General features: G+C 36.5%; 1 protein-coding gene across 4 annotated transcripts in view; it reads left to right on the top strand.

The window, feature by feature from the left end:
• Positions 1 to 1,444: 1,444 nt before the first annotated feature.
• POSH (Plenty of SH3s) overlaps positions 1,445 to 18,872 on the top strand; it is an 81,908-nt gene continuing 64,480 nt past the window's right edge. For all 4 annotated transcript variants that reach the window (XM_068355101.1, XM_068355083.1, XM_068355091.1 and 1 more), the window contains exons 1-7: positions 1,445 to 1,586; positions 6,504 to 6,691; positions 8,007 to 8,567; positions 9,967 to 10,022; positions 10,217 to 10,331; positions 12,823 to 12,921; positions 16,714 to 16,850. In XM_068355101.1, the coding sequence (XP_068211202.1) occupies positions 6,557 to 6,691; positions 8,007 to 8,567; positions 9,967 to 10,022; positions 10,217 to 10,331; positions 12,823 to 12,921; positions 16,714 to 16,850 (1,103 nt within the window). In that variant the 5' untranslated portion in view covers positions 1,445 to 1,586; positions 6,504 to 6,556. The remainder of the gene's footprint in view (positions 1,587 to 6,503; positions 6,692 to 8,006; positions 8,568 to 9,966; positions 10,023 to 10,216; positions 10,332 to 12,822; positions 12,922 to 16,713; positions 16,851 to 18,872) is intronic.

The raw sequence follows: 18,872 nt of genomic DNA, 5'->3' as shown, positions 1-18,872 counted from the left end.
AAAAGTATTTTATTTTAATTGTTAATTACTACTTTTATAGTATATTTATATCCTTAGTTCCTTTCCTCACTGGGCTATTTTCCATGTTGGAGCCCTTGGGCTTATAACATCCTGCTTTTCCAACTAGGGATATAGCTTAGCAAATAATAGTAATAATAATAATAATAATAATAGTCTTAAACTTTGTCTATTTCCTTTCCTCACTGGGCTATTTTCCGTCTTGGAACCCTTGGGCTTATAACATCCTGCTTTTCCAACTAGGGTTGTACCTTAATAATAATAATAATAATAATAATAATAATAATAATAATAACAAATACATTTTATCCCTTTTAATGACACTCGACCTCAAGTACGACAGTTTTTCTCTTCTATCGACGATAACCAACAAATCCCCAGAGTTGACTTCGCCGCAGAGTTGCTAGGTTGTCCTTTTAATGCCAAAAAACTTCAAATTTGGCCTTTTTAATAAAATGGGTTGGCCGTTAGCAATATCATAAAAAGAAAGTTTGGCTTAAAATGTGAATATCCTATATGTAATCACACCATTGAATTTTCACTACAAGTACTTTAATATCGCACAGTATATCTTAACATTACCAAATATGCCTGTGATATTAGGAGCTATTTTATGTATTTACTTCTGACTGATGAAGGATAATTTCAATACCGATAGACAAAAATCTGATTTTTTTTCTATATCAGAAATTAGCGTAAACTACAGTATTTCGTGTTAATATTTGCCTACTGTACTTCTTGGCTGGATGTTCAGTCTGTTATCACTACATGTATGCAATTTTTTTACTTGTTGTTGTTGGGGTATTAAACAACAACAAGTAAAAAAATTGCATACATGTAGTGATAACAGACTGAACATCCAGCCAAGAAGTACAGTAGGCAAATATTAACACGAAATACTGTAGTTTACGCTAATTTCTGATATAGAAAAAAAAATCAGATCTTTGTCTATCGGTATTGAAATTATCCTTCATCAGTCAGAAATATGGTAAGCAGCTCTTCTAGGAGAAGGACACTCCAAAATCAAACCACTGTTCTCTAGTCTTGGGTAGTGCCATAGCCTCTGTACCATGGCCTTTCACTGTCTTGGGTTAGAGTTCTCTTGCTTGAGGGTACACTCGAGCACACACTCCTATCTTATTTCTCTTCCTCTTGTTTTGTTAAAGTTTTTATAGTTTATATAGGAGATATTTATTGTTGTTACTCTTCTTAGAATATTTTATTTTCCTTTTTTCCTTTCCGCACTGAGCTATTTTCCCTGTTGGAGCCCCTGGGCTTATAGCATACTGCTTTTCCAACTAGGGTTGTAGCTTAGTAAGTAATAATAATAATAATAAATAAATACTTTTACTAATGGGTTGTCCTTTTAAAGCTACAGCTGATGAGAAGTTGTCCTTTTCTCGCTTAGAAACCCTTGGCAACCCTGTATCGCCGCGCGTTCATCTGGCAACCTCAACCACCAGGCAAAGGAAGAAGGGGGCATTGCAAGAAATACACTATGGTTGCTTGTCACACGAGTTTATTTCTGGTGTCATTTCACTCGTAATGGAGTTGGCGAGCAACCTGTGGTGAGTGGAAGAAAGAGTCAAGATGGAAGTGACACAGTTAACCCGTAAAAGGGGAGAAATATATTAGAGGTTAAGGTGGGAGGGGTCCTCCCTTCTATCATAATAAACAACACATCTTTATGTATTTATTGCTATTTTAAGGCGGGATTTAGAGTTTTTACGTTTAATTGAATTGAAAATGGTTACTTCTTATCTATTAATATGTTTGTATTAATTAATAAGGTATAATTAATGTAATTTGAGGTTAAGGTAAGAGGGGTCTTCTCTTCAATCATTATAAACAACCTATATGTATTTATTACTATTTTAAGGCGGGATTTAGAATTTTAGATTTAATTGCATTAAAAATCATTATTTCTTATCTATTAACATTTTTGTATTAACGAATAAGGTTTAATTAACGTTAATTTGCACTCGTATCCTGTCTTTAATTGGCCATTAGATTGGTCATAGGTCATTAACGTCTCTATTTTGATATAAAACTGTTATTTAGTTAAGCCTAAGTCTATATCAATGCAATTTTTATATAATATAAAATTTTTAAGCATAAATATCATATATTTTTGTTTGGGTATCTTACCAAGATGCTAACTATCTTTAATGATTATCCTACAGCAATTTCCTCATCACGTGTTTTATATTACATTAAAAGAAACTATATATGGTTTGCATAATATTTTTCCGGAGCCTTTGTAGTTCGTTAGTACAGAAATGGTGTAAAATTTAGAAATTTATGACTGAAAAACCACACGAGTGCCTCCTAACCCAAGGTTCCCCACCTAACCTAACCGAGGAGTTGTGTCGTTACCTACTTAACGGGGGTGGTATGCAGGTAAAGTTATATTTACGTACGGGGAGTCCAAGAAAATAATATATAGAGAAGAAAAGGTTTGTTTTATCATTATATACTGTTTTCCTTACCCAAAACCCCAGGTTCCCACTGGGGCGTTTCCCCATTATTGACGGATATATATATATATATATATATATATATATATATATATATATATATATATATATATATATATATATATATATATATATATTTTCACCAAGTATTTATTTGCGGGGGAAATATGTGTCGTTTTTAGAGAAAACAGGCGTAATTCTGTAGAAAAAGAGCGGTTTTTTAATGAGAAAGTTTTCCCCATCTGTAACTGTAATGAAAACGGTATGTCCACCCCCTGCAAGTCCCTTTAGACTGCCATATCCTTAATTTACCCCAAGGCTGAGTATCAAACTGGCTTGTGCTTCGCAACTGGTCTCGTAAATCGTAAAACTAGCTTCCTATCATCGTATTTCAAACCGAGATAATCAACATTTGGAGCGTTTGTATATCAGCGGCCACTTCCTCCAGTGAGCATGGCATAAGGACACCAACTAAACTAAACTCCCCCCCCCCCCCCCTAACCTAACCTACAAGCCGTGTCCTTATCTACTTACCAAACGGGGGGAGCCAACACCCCCTGCGACCCCCCTTACACTGCTTTATTCTTAGTCTTCTGTCATCATACATATAGGTGTCGACTATCATACATGCAACCTCAACATTTTTCCTTGTTAATAAAATTAATTTGATAAGTGATAAGGAAGTTTACACGTCTCAACGAACTACATTCACTCTGTAATTTTCATACAATGTAATTATCTCATAATACTAGGCTCCTTTGTATAATGAGGGACAGGACCTTCCGCGTGTAAAGAACACCGCTTAACCTAAACTTCCCCACCTAATCCAACCTACAAGCCGTGTCCTTACCTACTTACGAAAGGGGGCTTGCTAACGCCCCCAGGCAACTCCTGTTTGTTTTTAATCTTTTACAGTTTACATATGAAAGATCTGATTCAAATACAGTATTGTTACTGTTCTTAGTATATTTTATTTTGATCGTTTATTACTTCTCGTATTTTTTTTCCTTGTTTCCTTTCCTCACTGAGGTATTTTTCCCCTGTTGAAGCCCATGGGTTTATAGCATCTTGCTTTTCCAGTTACGGTTTTAGCCTAGTTTGTAATAACAATAATAATAATACGTTATTCTTAGCAATATCATTAAAGATAAGGGAGTTATGAGGCATGCCATACGTACACCCTGTATACTATGAAAGAGAGGAATGGCTTATTGTGTGGGAGAATACAAAAACAAGTGAAATAAAGGGATGCAACCTAACCTACGGTAGGGTACGTCGTAAATGATTTTGATGACGGGTTGTATACATAATAGTGACCACCTATATGTATGATGACGGCTGACTAAGAATATGACAGTGTAAGGGAGGTCGCAGAGGGCCATTATCCACCCCATGGTAAGGTCATGGCTTGTAGGTTATGTTAGGCGTGGAAGTTTAGGTTAGTCTTGCATTTTTCATGCACATGGGAGGAACTGGCCGCTGATATACAAAGGCTCCGATGTCAGGTCATCACCGTTTTTCTTCCATCCTGAACTTTAGTCAGGGCTAGGTCATCTTGAAGAACCTCTTTGCACCGCTAGTACAAGTTCAATTCGATTCGGAAGCGAGTTCGTAAACTAAAATGGTCGTATTCTAAAAATGTTATTCCCGTACGAAAGAGAAAACTTACTCGATGCTTTAAACAAGTCAGTAAATGTACATATTAATTTTTAAAGGTTTGTAATGGAATTCAGTGAAGATACTGTAACCCCGAACATCAGAAGTAAATACATATCAATAATTCATGATAAAAAAAAAAATATACAGCTTTTATTTGACGCTTTCGAAACATGGAAACTTCATACCTTGAGTTATATTCGAGGAATGGAAACCCTTCATCAAAGGATAACAACAACTTGGCAAAAGGGTTGTGGTCTTCTTTTGGATGAGGTAAAGCTCCATCATCATAGAAGTTAAAAAAATTACAAAAATATGATCTTGATAACAAAGAGTTGGTAAGTCTCCTGGCTGCCCATTTTTCTCCACATTCTCCATCAACTCCTCCGTTGGTCCTAGGTCCGAGTTTCTTATCCCTGGTCGCCTCTCCTTATTTTCTTGTTACAAAGGGGACAGAATTAGACACCTTGCAATACCGGGTAGGACACTTATTCTACCATAAAGGTGTCGGAACACAGGAGCAAGAAGTAAAATAGGGGAGATCGTCAAAAGATCTGAATCTCCCTCTAAAGGGGACCAAAAGACCCCGTTCGCCTGACATGATCCTTGTACTTCCCTTTGCCTCAGGCACCTGGTCAGTCGGCTGACTAACATTGCCAGTCAGAAGAGAACAGGGCCACTGCCCTTCCTGTTTCTCAACTGGACGATTAGTCATGGAAGTCGTTGATAGTTTTATAAGTCATTCCTACCATTTCTCTCCCCATGAGAGATACAATGGTGCTCAGTCCTTCACAGAAGACGAAGAAGATAGCTAGATTTCATCCTGGTACTTTACCGTCTCCTCATCTGTTTGCAATCACGATCATCTTTTAGAATGACACTCCCATTAGAGGGATACTAGACAAGCTACTAGATGTTGGTGCGTTCATAAGAAAACTTCATTGCTTATGTGAGCAATTGCAAGCCACAACCTTGTCTACTCAACTCATGATTGACGCCTGCTCGCGATCGATCGCACATCTCGCCCACTTACAATCAATCTCGCCCCTCTCACTTGCTTTATAGAATACTCTTCTATGGGAGCATCTACACTTGTGCACCCATTTTAAATTTTGAGGGCTTTGAAGGCAGAATGCCAACTTAGAGCAGTCACATACTGATGCTCTCCTATCTGTTTACACATGACCTTGCTCATGTATTGACTTGTTACTTACGGATATCCATGGGACAGAATAAAGACACGCAGGGGCATCTTCTGCCCCCATTTAGTGCGGTCCAAGGACTATTGCTGAACGCAGTGGAAGTGACAGCTCCCTAGGCTTCTTCAGTTGATTCATGTATAGATGTCTGGAAGCTGGAAGCTGGACATAGACCTCACAGCACTGAACAAGTGTTGTACAAACCTCATTCAGGATAGAGATTCCAGGAGGTGATCAGGCCATTAGACTTCTTGATGGTTGACTTAATGATGTTTACTTCCAGATCGCAATCCAACCTCCCGCCAGAAAGTACCGCCGTTTGTAGTAGTGAGCAGAGAGTATCGATTCAAAGTTGTTTGCTTTGTTTTCTCAACAGCTCCGCAAGTTTTCACCTGAGTTTTACTTTATTTTCAGTATGGGCACACACCAGTGGCACTCGTCTACTGCACTACCTGGACGTTGGTTGATCTTGGCAGATTTGAAAGACAACCTCCCCCTCCACTGAGACAGGCTTCTCTTGTTCTGCCATGAGCCGGGGATCATGGTGAACCAGAAGAGGTCACTTCTAGTGCCCAAATAAATATTGATTTACCCAGGTATGGACATCGGCACCGTTGTAAGAAAGGCTTCCCATCTTGTGACAGACTGGTATACTTTGGAAAGGTTGGCTATGCCTTTCTTTCAACAGCCCTATTTGCCAGCACAGCCTTGGCAGAAGTTGTCGGATCATTTTGCCTCCTTGGAACGTCTCATTCCAAACAGTCGTCTCCACCTGCGGTCTCTTTAATGGGAGCTGAAGAGACAATGGTTGCAAGACAGCCATCCTCCTCTATCATTAGGTCCGATAGGGGAGGGCTCCAGACTCAACCTGGAATGGGGGCCTGCCGAGAAAAACCTTTTAAGAGCTCGTCCCTTCTGTCGTTTCTACTAGAACATCTCTTGTCACGTACGCAGCGACTGAAGGATGGAGAGCTTACTTTCTATGACACCTAGCGTTGAGACACTGGACCAAGCAAGAGTGTTGATAAAAGACTCAGATGTGCATCGTTAGGAAAAATACAAATTATTTGTAGTATTTATGGTATTAGGGCTGTACATATTACTTTTTGAAATACTGTGTTGTATTTGCTAATGCTGATCTTTATATTTCCAGGTAAAAATAAAAAAAAAGAAAATGTGGGAGTAAATTGTCTTAACAATGTCAGCATGGATCACTGGCTACTGAGCGATATATTGGAATGCTCCGTGTGCCTAGAACAGCTTGGCTCCTCCTCAAAAGTATTGCCGTGTCAACACACATTCTGCCGCAGATGTCTTGCTGATATTGTTGAAACTCACAAGGTAGGGTAAATATTTCTTCAAGAAAAATCATCTCCTCCTCCTATGCCTATTGACACAAATGGCCTTGGGTAGATTTAGCTAGTTGTCTCTATACTTCTCCATTCATCTTCTCCTACTTCACGCTTCTTAGTCCTCAGCCATGTAGGCCTGGGTCTTCCAACTCTTCTAGTGCCTTGTGGAGCCCAGCTGAACGTTTGGTGAACTTATCTCTCTTGGGGAGTGCGAAGAGCATGCCCAAACCATCTCCATCTACAGATTGATGTAGTTCCTTTGCTACTTTTAGTTCTATTAATACTGTATACAAAATTATATTGAAAATAACCTGGAAGAAAACAGTATGGTTTATGTTTTGTAATGTACAACCTTATTACAGGTTTAGAAATGTAGACAAAGTTTAAAATTAGTTCAGTTCCCTAAATTTTTACTTAATAATTCACATAATTTAGTGTACAGAAGTGTTGATAACAAAATGAATTGGTTATAAGTAGAAGAATGTTGAAATTGATATGCTATTCTTAGAGAATTTAGAGAAAAGGAAAATTATGAAATTGGTGGACTAAAATTTAGTAATCTTGTAGCATAGCTAGAAATGAAGTGTCTGTTCAGAATTCTGATGATGTATGTAAACATCTTGTATACTTATAGAAATATCTTACAACAATTTGACCCTTAAATCTTAAGAAAGTAGTCCACTCACCTAGCTAATCCATCACTTAACATCGACTACCATCAGGTGAAGATATCCCCATTTCTGTGCTCTGAATACGGAATTTGAATTCGGCTATGAGGTTTTATTATTATATAATTTTTACGTTTTCATTATGTAGTTCTGTTCATTATGGATGCTAGCATAACAAGAGTTTTGGTATTGTCTTTATGTTTAACCCTTTGTTTTTGGCAAGCCTGCGGCTCTTATTAAATGTTCATTTATTCACAGTTGGCTGTACTATGAATCTAATAATTTAGGGTTGGAAAATGATGATAGACAAGTGCCTTCCAGGGCATAGAAATGATATTGTTATTATATAAGTTAGAAACATCAAAAATGAACTATGTATTAGGAAATTAAGAGTGAGGAAATGGTTAGAATATATTTGAATACAGTAATGTCCTTGCTATGAAAAAATTATTTCAAAGCTGCTCTGAAATGAGGACACATAATTGTTTTTGTAAGACAAAAGATTGTAGAATTTGGATACATTCAAAGACAAGGAGTAAGGTCGTGTGAGAGTAATGGAATTTGGTGAAACAAATTGATTTTTAAATAAGATTTAATAACTTTCCATATGTAATTTACACTGTCTCTCTCTTACAGGAGCTACGATGTCCAGAATGCCGTGTGCTCGTAGAGGTGCCCGTGGATGGACTTCCACCAAATATATTACTGATGCGTATTTTAGAGAGCATGAAAAGTGCCCCACGGGCTGCTTTAAATCAGTCGGCAAAGCCTTCTCATATATTACCTCATCCTAGCCAGCCTCCCGGTCGGCCAGACCCAATAATTGAAGGTCCACCTCTTACACAAGCACCACCACCACCTATACTTCAAAGTTACTCAGTTGCCAATACTACCACTTCATCTGCCTCAAGTACAGGACCTTCTGCCAGTTTAGAAACCAATTTGTTTTCCAGTACCCGTCTGACAGGATTAGCCGGCGGAGGGGATGGAGAAGGTGTTGGAAGTCTTTACGGCGGGAACATTAATATCGGGACCTCAGGAGTCACGGGAACTTTAGGCCGTGAAGGAAACGGCAGTCAGGGTGTTGGGGTGTCTAGTGGTCCATCGCATCTTGGTTTAGGGCTCATTACTTCCTCTTCGTTAGCATCAACGACACATCCGCCTACGTCACTGCTTTCTGGAAATCAACATAGACAGGTGATTGATGGGCTCATTTTAATTACAGTACTGTATTTGTTTGATCGTAGATTTTTCGAAGTAATGTTGCAATATTCATTTATGGAACAAACTTTAGAATTTTAAGGTGTTCGTACAAAGTGCAAAACTGCTTTGAAAGTAAATTTTTCTGTTCAGAAGAGGGTTAAGCGAAAAACAATTTAACCCTTTTACCCCCAGGCTATTTGGAAATTTCCAACCCTTAACCCCCAGGGGTTTATTTTTTTCCCAGCACATTTTGCAGTATATTTTTTTTAAATTGCTCTAACAGTCTTAATTTTTGTCATAGAGAGGTCAGGTTGGTCTCATTCTCTTGGAAAATGCCTTTATTTTCTCAATAAAATATCAAAAATATGAAAAAAAAAAAATTTATAGCATTTTTTTGCAAGGACATACCGGTACGTCCATGGGGGTAAAGGAATGGCTTTTGTGAAACGTACCAGTGCGTCCTTTGGGGGTAAAAGGGTTAAGCATGTTTTCTGATATACCAAATGAGCAAAGGTGTAAACAGCAAAAGTCTAACTCTAACTTGATGGTGCTCTTATTATTGCTGATGTCTTTATCTTCATAAGATCACCTTGTGTTTACATATAGCAAGAATTTTACTGTATGTCATTTTATATAACTTTATTTATTAATTCATTAAGTTAGATATTTTTCTTGTACTTTGGGGTATTATTTTTTTTACTTGATTTTTTTTTATAACTTCATTCCCCTCCATGACTGAAATATTATTATTATTATTACTATCCAAGCTACAACCCTAGTTAGAAAAGCAAGATGCTATAAGCCCAGGGGCTCCAATAGGGAAAAATAGCCCAGTGAGGAAAGGAAATAAGGAAATAAATAAATGATGAGAACAAATTAACAATAAATCATTCTAAAAAATGTAACGTCAAAACAGATATGTCATATATAAACTATTAACAACGTTAAAAACAAATATGTCATATATAAACTATAAAAAGACTCATGTCCGCCTGGTCAACAAAAAAGCATTTGCTCCAACTTTGAACTTTTGAAGTTCTACTGATTCAACTACCCGATTAAGAAGATCATTTGATTGAATCTGCTAATCAATGTGAAAGGGCTAATTGTGGCCCCTAGGGCTGACATGTATCCAAGCCAGTCCATTCCTCTTTTGTCATTTACTTATAGATTTGGCTGTACTTGCTTTTCCAGAAACAAATAATAAACAAAAACAATTCTTTATTAAGATTTACGTTTAATGCAAGGCAGACTACACTTGCTAGTTTAAACCCATTTAGAGTTCTGTACAGTAGTCGTGTAAGTCCTTTAGTATTTATTTTAATGTAAATATTTATTTTATTTCTTGTGTGGAGATTGTTAAATTATCGTGCTTTATTTTTTAAATTTTCAGACAACACCTCAGCCATGTGCTAAGGCCCTGTATAATTATGAAAGAAAGGAAGCAAGGTGAGTTGATTATTTAGTATACTTTCCCCATTATTTAAGGTCAATGAATATTTATATCGTATATCATTTCACCAGTTGTTTTCATAATGTAATTTTAGGAAATAATCCTATTTATATAGATTTAATAGCCTGACACACATTTTCATTTTAAGTTCGTGTAAATGTTTAAAATTCTGGGTTTTGTGGTATTTCAGAGACCTGAGCTTCAAAAAGGGGGACGTTATCAACCTTAGAAAAAAGATTGATGTTAATTGGTTCCAGGGAGAACTGAATGGCCATGTTGGATTTTTTCCTGCGTCTTATGTTCAGGTAATATGTTTGTTGTCATGAAGCAAGGCAACGCAAAAAGTCTTCAACTCACAAAATTAACCCTTTAACCCCCAGGCTATTTGGAAATTTCCAACCCTTAACCCCGAGGGGTTATTTTTTTCCCAGCACATTTTGCAGTATATTTTTTTTAAATTGCTCTAACAGCCTTAATTTTTGTCATAGAGAGGTCAGGTTGGTCTCATTCTCTCGGAAAATGCCTGAATTTTCTCAAAAAATTATCAAAAATATGAAAAAAAAAAAATTATAGCATTTTTTTGCAAGGACGTACCGGTACGTCCATGGGGGTAAAGGGATGGGTTTTGTGAAACGTACCAGTACGTCCTTTGGGGGTAAAAGGGTTAATTGGTTCCAAGAAGCCGTTTGTAAGTCAGATGGTTGCGAGTCGAATGTTGCTAAATTTTGGCCTAGGGTAGGCCTAACCTGAATCCCATGCCTATGATTTCCAGCTTCAAAAGTCAACAAATAGGTTTCGTATGAATGAGATAAGTGGTTCCCAACCTGGGGGAAATTTGAAGCTTCCAGGGGGGAAATAATTACAATACCTACAAACTAAAACAAGCGGAAAATTTCCTCATAGTATGTGCAGCAATTTGTTGTTAGCCATTCAATTGTGATATGATTATATCAGTTCTCACTGACATGATATTCAAGGGGAGGATTGGAGTATCATGCCCATTTCTGAGGTAGGCGAGTGGACATGAGGGCTGGGCGGGGGGCATGAAGGGGGAAATCTGGATGTTGAACTGGGTGCAGGGGGGAAATGATAGAAAAAAGGTTGGGAACCACTGAATTAGATAATCAGGTTATCACAAATGTCATTTTACATACTGTATCAAATTATATAATATTGTTTTATTACAGTATTTGTTTATCTTTGTTATTTTCAGTTCAATTTGTGTTTGTATCTCCGAACGCTATAAGTCGATCGTTGGTAAGTGGGGACCTTTTGTACTTGAAGGTAGTAGGTTGGCCAGGGCACCAGCCACCGGCTGAGATACTACCGCTAGAGAGTTTGGGGGTCCTTTGACTGGCCAGATAGTACTATATTGGATCCTTCTCTCTGGTTACGGTTCATTTCCCCTTTGCCTACACATACACCAAATAGTCTGGCCAATTCTTTACATATTCTCCTCTGTCCTCATACACCTGACAACACTGAGATTACCAAACAATTCTTCACTCAAGGGGTTAACTTTTGCACTTGATTGTTCAGTAGCCACTTTCCTCTTGGTAAGGGTAGAAGAGACTCTTTAGCTATGGTAAGCAGCTCTTCTAGGAGAAGGACACTCCAAAATCAAACCATTGTTCTCTAGTCTTGGGTAGTGCCATAGCCTCTGTATCATGGTCTTCCACTATCTTGGGTTAGAGTTCTCTTGCTTGAGGGTTCACTCAGGCACACTATTCTATCTAATTTCTCTTCCTCTTGTTTTGTTAAAGTTTTTATAATTTATATATGAATTATTTAATTTAATATTGTTACTGTTCCTGAAAAATTATATTTTTCCTTGTTTCCTGTTTTCACCGGGCTATTTTCCCTGTTGGAGCCCCTGGGCTTATAGCATCCTGCTTTTCCAACTAGGGTTGTAGCTTAGCAACTAATAATAATAATAATAATAATAATAATAATAATAATAATAATAATGAGGTTCATATAGCTTCCAACTCAAAACTAGCTAACTGCAGCCTAGAAGAAATACCGTAACTAAGTATTATTATATCTTCTATTACAGTAAGCAAATTGAGATTTTCAGTAACCTGATATCTATTTTATATGAAATCCAACTGTTTGTTGAATTTTGTAGTTGGAAATAATAGGCATCGGATTCAAGTTAGTCCTACCCTAGGCCAAAGTTTAATGAATTTAACCTTAATCAGCTTCTTGGAACCTGTAAGTTGAGAAGTTTCTCTATAGAAATAAGTATTATTATCATTATAATTCCACTATTAACCCTTTTACCCCCAAAGGACATACTGGTACGTTTCACAAAACTCATCCCTTTACCCCCAATGGATGTACCGGTACATCCTTGCAAAAAAATGCTATAAATTATTTTTTTTCATATTTTTGATAATTTTTTGAGAAAATTCAGGCAGTTTCCAAGAGAATGAGACCAACCTGACCTCTCTATGACAAAAATTATGGCTGTTAGAGCAATTTAAAAAAATATACTGCAAAATGTGCTGGGAAAAAAATAACCCCCTGGGGGTTAAGGGTTGGAAATTTCCAAAGAGCCTGGGGGTAAAAGGGTTAATCAGCTTCTTGGATCCTGTAAGTTGAGGAGTTTCTCTATAGAAATAAGTAATATTATCATTAGAATTCCACTATTAACTTGTATATCAATATTTTGAAAGTAATCTGCCTTAAATGGGCCATTATTGATATTAAGAGCTGAAAGAGTTCTAGAATATAAAGAATTAACTGGGTACTGTGAATATTCTTATTCTTATAATGCTTCTTATTTGTTTTCAGGTTATAACTCCATTACCAAGCCATATTCCACAATGTAAAGCTCTCTATGATTTTAAGATGACAAATGATGAAGAGAGAGATTGCTTAACATTTAATAAGGTAGGTCCGTCTCGATTTTTCTGCCGGATGAAAATGCATTTAAGCTACAGTACCTAATTTATTAAAGGTCATTTCTGGGTCGACCTTTGATGCCCGGTGAAAAGAGTCCTTCCTTACACTTCAGAAAAGTGTAAGGAAGGACTCTTTTCACTGGGCGTCACAGGTATCTCCCCAGAAATAGATTTTTCCTTTGTCAAAATCCCTTTTTAAGTTAAGTTTATATTCATCATTACTTGATGAATCAAATCTTGTCCATATTTGCTGCCTGGAATGTACATAGACCTTTTATCTTCTAGATAAAAAAGGATCATACTTGCATGCCCACTTGGGACTCTTCATTATGAAACCCATCTATCCTCATGACTGTTTTTGTGTTGCATGAAACAGCTCTAGTGGAATCGCCCCACTTTCACTTGGCTATTTTGATGGTAGTTGATAATCATTTGCATTTACATCCTCTTTTGTATTTTTTATCATCACCATTTCAACTTTTTTCAGCACAATAAGAGTAAATGTAACCATAGCCATTCGCAAATTTTGTCGTTACTGGTTCTACTATTAAGCACATGCCAACTGCATACTCCTTTGTTTTTTCTCTAGTCTTGGGTAGTGCCACAACCTCTGTACCATGGTCTTCCACTGTCTTGGGTTAGAGTTCTCTTGCTTGAGGGTACACTCAGGCACACTTCTATCTAGTTTCTCTTCCTCTTGTTTTGATTAAGTTTTTATAGGAAATATTTATTTTAGTGTTGTTACTATACTTAAAATATTTTATTTTTCTTTATTTCTTTTCCTCACTGGGCTATTTTCCCTGTTGGGGCCCCTGGGCTTATAGCATCCTGCTTTTCCAACTAGGGTTGTAGCTTAGCATTTAATAATAATAATAATAATAATAATAATAATAATAATAATAATATTCATTTGTGTGTAATTCAGGTACTTTTTATTCTTGCTGAAGTGGTGAGTGTATCATAGCTTTCTTTGTTCTTTCCTCCAGCTGAAGAAAATTCTATTGCAAACCACCAATCAATCCTTTGAAGCTTCAAGGAATATATACCCTGATCCACCTAGCGTAATCAAATTCCTTTGGTACTTTTCAAATTTTGCTCTGATTTGTATTTCTAAATCTTTATTCTTTGATTGTGGTAGCATTATATTGTGGGTTTTCTCATAAAACAGTAGTTTAACCCTGACAAATGCCGTAATTGGATGGTTAAAATAGCTTTCTTTGAATTAAATGGAACATCATACCATGAGTTTTAATCTTCTCCTTCAGTTTTGTCCTTGAAGGTAACAAAGATAAGATGAGATATAAATAACTAATAAAGTATGTTCTTGAATAGTGGACTCCACCCTCACCCTGAATCTGTCTGCTGTTTATGTGAGAGTTGACTACTTCAAAAAACTACACTTGTACCTGTTGCTCCTTAGAACCTGATGTGCTTACTCTACCTTCCCCTCCTGATGTGACTGTACTGCCTGCTTTTCCTCTTCTTGTTAAGTTGACTTTTTTTCAGTAGAGTAATTTTTTAAGCCTTTGACTTCTGGTGCCCCACCAGTACCATCTCTTTCTTGAATGTTCCTTGATCTTCTTTAGCAGCCAAGTTAGGAAGATATTTTACTTCCTGGAACTATTTAACAAAGGAAGATATTTTACTTCCTGGAACTATTTAACAAAGGAAGATATTTTACTTCCTGGAACTATTTAACAAAGGAAGATATTTTACTTCCTGGAACTATTTAACAAAGGAAGATATTTTACTTCCTGGAACTATTTAACAAAGGAAGATATTTTACTTCCTGGAACTATTTAACAAAGGAAGATATTTTACTTCCTGGTACTATTTAACAAAGGAAGATATTTTACTTCCTGGAACTATTTAACAAAGGAAGATATTTTACTTCCTGGAACTATTTAACAAAGGAAGATATTTTACTTCCTGGAACTATTTAACAAAGGAAGATATTTTACTTCCTGGTATTATTTAACAAAGGAAGATATTTTACTTCCTGGAACTATTTAACAAAGGAAGATATTTTACTTCCTGGTATTATTTAACAAAGGGTGCCTTTGTTTATAGGACTTATTCTGGTTGTTCTACCTTCGTGCACAGAAGGTCCACGAAGCATATCTTCTGAGAGAAGTTGTCAGGTGTGGGTTGTGATTATTGCAACAAGGACCATTTGGACCATTTTGTAACTATCCAGCAAGTAGCACTCTTTAGGCTGGTTAAGTGTTTATGATCACGGTTGTACTTCTAGCTATCGGATGACACTCGGAAAGAATGATGCATGGACTTGTTTTTGTTTAATGAAGAATTCATGCCTCTTCTAACATTCTGCGCTTGGAATTATAATAGTAAATTATTCGGTTTGTACATTTTGTGAACTCATATTCATAGCTTTCCATGCCCTCCAGTTTTGGTATCGGAAGGGTTTATGTAATTGCCTGTTGTCTGGTTCAAACCTATTTTGTTTTTAGCAAGGGGTTAGCTACTGGACTACTGATTGTACAGTGGCTGATTTCCTCTTGGCAAAGGTAGAAGAGACTTTAGCTTTGGTAAACAACACTTCTAAAAGGACACTCCAAAATCAAACCATTGTTCTCTAGTCTTGAGTATTGCCGTAGCCTTTTTAGGCATACTATTCTATTTGTTACCATATTTCCTTTCATTAGGCTGTTTTCTAAGTTGGAGCCCGTGGGCTCATAGCATCCTGCTTTTCCAACTGGGGTTGTAGCTTAGCAAGTAATGATAATACCCAAAGAGTATTACTGTGTATGTTTTCTCTATAAACCTTCAATTTTCATGGGAAAATTTTGTAACCTCGATGTCTTAGGAAAGAAGTAGAGGCATCGCTAACTTTATATATAAGTTTTATATGTATTGGAGATTTTTAGTGATGATAATAAAAGTAAATTTTTCTCAAGTTTATTTTTAGATGATGGTAAAAAAAAATTTCTTAATTGTCATTTATGAGTGTTAATAATATTTTTGTAATTGTATCACTGATAATTTCTGTCATTAAGGATCCCCCCCGCGGACTCATATGTTAAATATGTAAGATATGGTGACGTCACATTTTTATTCCTATTTCCAAGAGATAAGCAGCCATTTATGTTTACAGTATGTATGTGCACATATAGCATATTGTAGTCTAATTTTTAATTACTCTATTCCTGTACTGGTATTATTGTTAGATAAATTACATTGCCTTTCTCCTATTTGAAGAGTACTACATATTATTATTACTAGCTAAGCTACAACCCTAGTTGAAGAAGCAGGATGCTATAAGCCCTCGGGCCCCAACAGGGAAAATTATAGTAAGAAGTGAAGGTGATTTTTATGAAATCAGCAATTGTTTTTCTAATCTGCCTTTTAGCCTGTGACTTTGTATTTTAGATATTTTAAGAAATTGTAATTTGCATGCTTTTGGGATGCAATATTGAAATTGTTTTAAAATTGAGGTTTCCACAAATTTGAATAATATTTTTGTAATTCAAAATTGTTTTTTTTAGTGTCTGGTTTGCATGGTAGGGTATTAAAATCACAAAATATAAGCATAAAACGTTAGATAATAACTATTATATTAGAATTACTTCTTGGCGTAAAATGAACTATTCACTATGCTTTGGTGCTTAACTTTCATCTAACTTTAGATGTTTTATTAATGTGATGCAGATTTTTGTAATTACAATGGGATGCAGTATGTTGGTAGCAGACTGCAGTTGTTTTAAGCCTATGATTTTTTTATAACCCTGCTTTGCTTTGACAAGTTTTCTTCTCTTTAAAGGGCGAAATCATCACAGTGCTGCGTAGGGTAGATGAAAATTGGGCAGAAGGGAAGCTAAACTCTCGCATTGGTATTTTCCCTCTTTCTTTTGTCGACCTTAATAGTGCTGCCAAAGCTCTCATGAAGCTCTCTCTCAAGTAAGTACTCCATGAGCTTTATTTTAAGCTTATAAAGCCGGGTTTACAGGGTCGGACGGTTCGTTGAACAGGGTTCGACAGACAAGTGTTTGAAGTACACACACACACACACACACACACACACACACACACACACACACACACACACACACACACACACACACACACACACGCACAGATTCCCCGGACTGTATTTCCGGACAGGGGCTCTCTGACAGTCAATCATAGCCCCTAAGTCTTTGAAGTGATGTTCGAACGTGTGGAAGGGGTATTTGATTGTCGAACGGTTCGAGGGAAGTCTGTTCTTGCCTGACTTTTGTGGGCGGGGCTTCAATGTCCACAAACCTTATGCATCTGTGGCTGACTATACCTCTTCGAACCGTTTGACTAGTAGGTTCGACAACCTGGTTCAACGAACTGTTCAATCGTGTAGATAAAAGAAGTATGTCTTGGGTAACTTTTCTTTGCATTGGGTATCATACCACAGGGATTGTGGCTGGTAGATGTATTGGCCAATCCAATTAAGTTTTATTTATTGATTTTAACAGGTACATTGTTTATAGAGTTGATCTTACTTGAACCATTTTGCATTGCTTTTGAGTTGCAAATCTGCATGTAGCTTAAAACCCTTGGCATTTTCACTCACACAGATATGAAGTATGCTGGTGAAGATTTACTTTGAAAAGAAATAATGTAATAAAACAATATATCCTTTAATGCATTAAGCAAAACAACATTTGTAATAACATGATGTCTGTTTCATATGAAACCATGACTAATTAAGTTACATAACCTTTTTTCATGTGTTGCAACAAAGAGTCTTGGGAGTTACTATACGGTACAGGGTAGTCATTAGTCATTATACATTCAGCCTAGTTGAGCTTAGATTTTTTATGGTTGGTGTAGCAAACATTTCAGATTCATATTTGCATTTCAATGATAATTACCAATGAGTTTGAGGTATTAGATTATAAAATACTTTCTTGTTTGGAGTGTCCAATGTTAATTGTGTGCATATTTGCATATATTGCATTTATAGAGATAATGATATTGAATTAAAAACATAGAGAAAAAATTGTTCATTCACAGCTATAACAACTACAGGTGTGATTTGTGTTTATAGGTGTGAAATCCTATTATAGTATTTCATGAAGTGTTACCCATACATTCATTGTGTTATAAACTTTGAAAGTTAGTTGAAGGTTTATATGACTAGCCATCGCCTACCTTAACAGATATTACTACTATGCACGGCCATTGGAGGCTGCTGTAGTTTATAGGAAAACTCGTCGCAAAACGATTGTTATCATTTCAGATAGGAGGAAAAAAAAGGAAAAGGAGTAACGCAGAACGCTTCTCATTTTAATGTTAACTAAAGGGGCACTCAGTAGAGCGTAGACCTCCACCAGGGCAGCTTATTTCTCGACCTTTTGCTCGACCTTAACCTTGACCTTTGACCTTAACGTGTATTAATAGGCGTAGATTTTCATACACTCAAATATGAACCAAGTTTGAAGTCTCTGTGACGACGTCCAAACTTATGGCTGATTACGTGAATTGGGCATTTGTATGACCTTCCAAATTTAATCTTTTCCTGATTTTTACATAACGATTAAAATTGTGGCCAGGAAGCTATTCACAAACAAATACACACACAAACAGCGGGTAAAACATAACCTCCATGAACTTTGTTGGCGGAGGTAATGAAAGAATTAAAACATTACTTCAGGATAGATTAAACACTGAAAATCTTACAAGGCGTTCTTGATAAGCCAATTTTTTGTGCATTTGAAGAAGAAAGAGACTAAATATGTTTCTCAAAAGTAAAATTACAATCAAAGAATCATACCTAAAATTTTAAAGCACTTTATAGTTAAAGATACATTATCAATGCAAAGATCTGGATATTGATGAGCCACTGTCGTTAATCTGCTTACAATAGTACTTTGAGTTTTAAAGATTTAAAGGTACCTCATGAATGGCAGAGGCAAAGTTCAGGACAATGTCATAGAGACTGACCAT

The sequence above is a fragment of the Palaemon carinicauda genome, chromosome 2 (assembly GCF_036898095.1).
Source record: "Palaemon carinicauda isolate YSFRI2023 chromosome 2, ASM3689809v2, whole genome shotgun sequence".
Lineage (NCBI taxonomy): Eukaryota > Metazoa > Arthropoda > Malacostraca > Decapoda > Palaemonidae > Palaemon > Palaemon carinicauda.
This window is presented reverse-complemented; position numbering and strand designations above follow the sequence as displayed.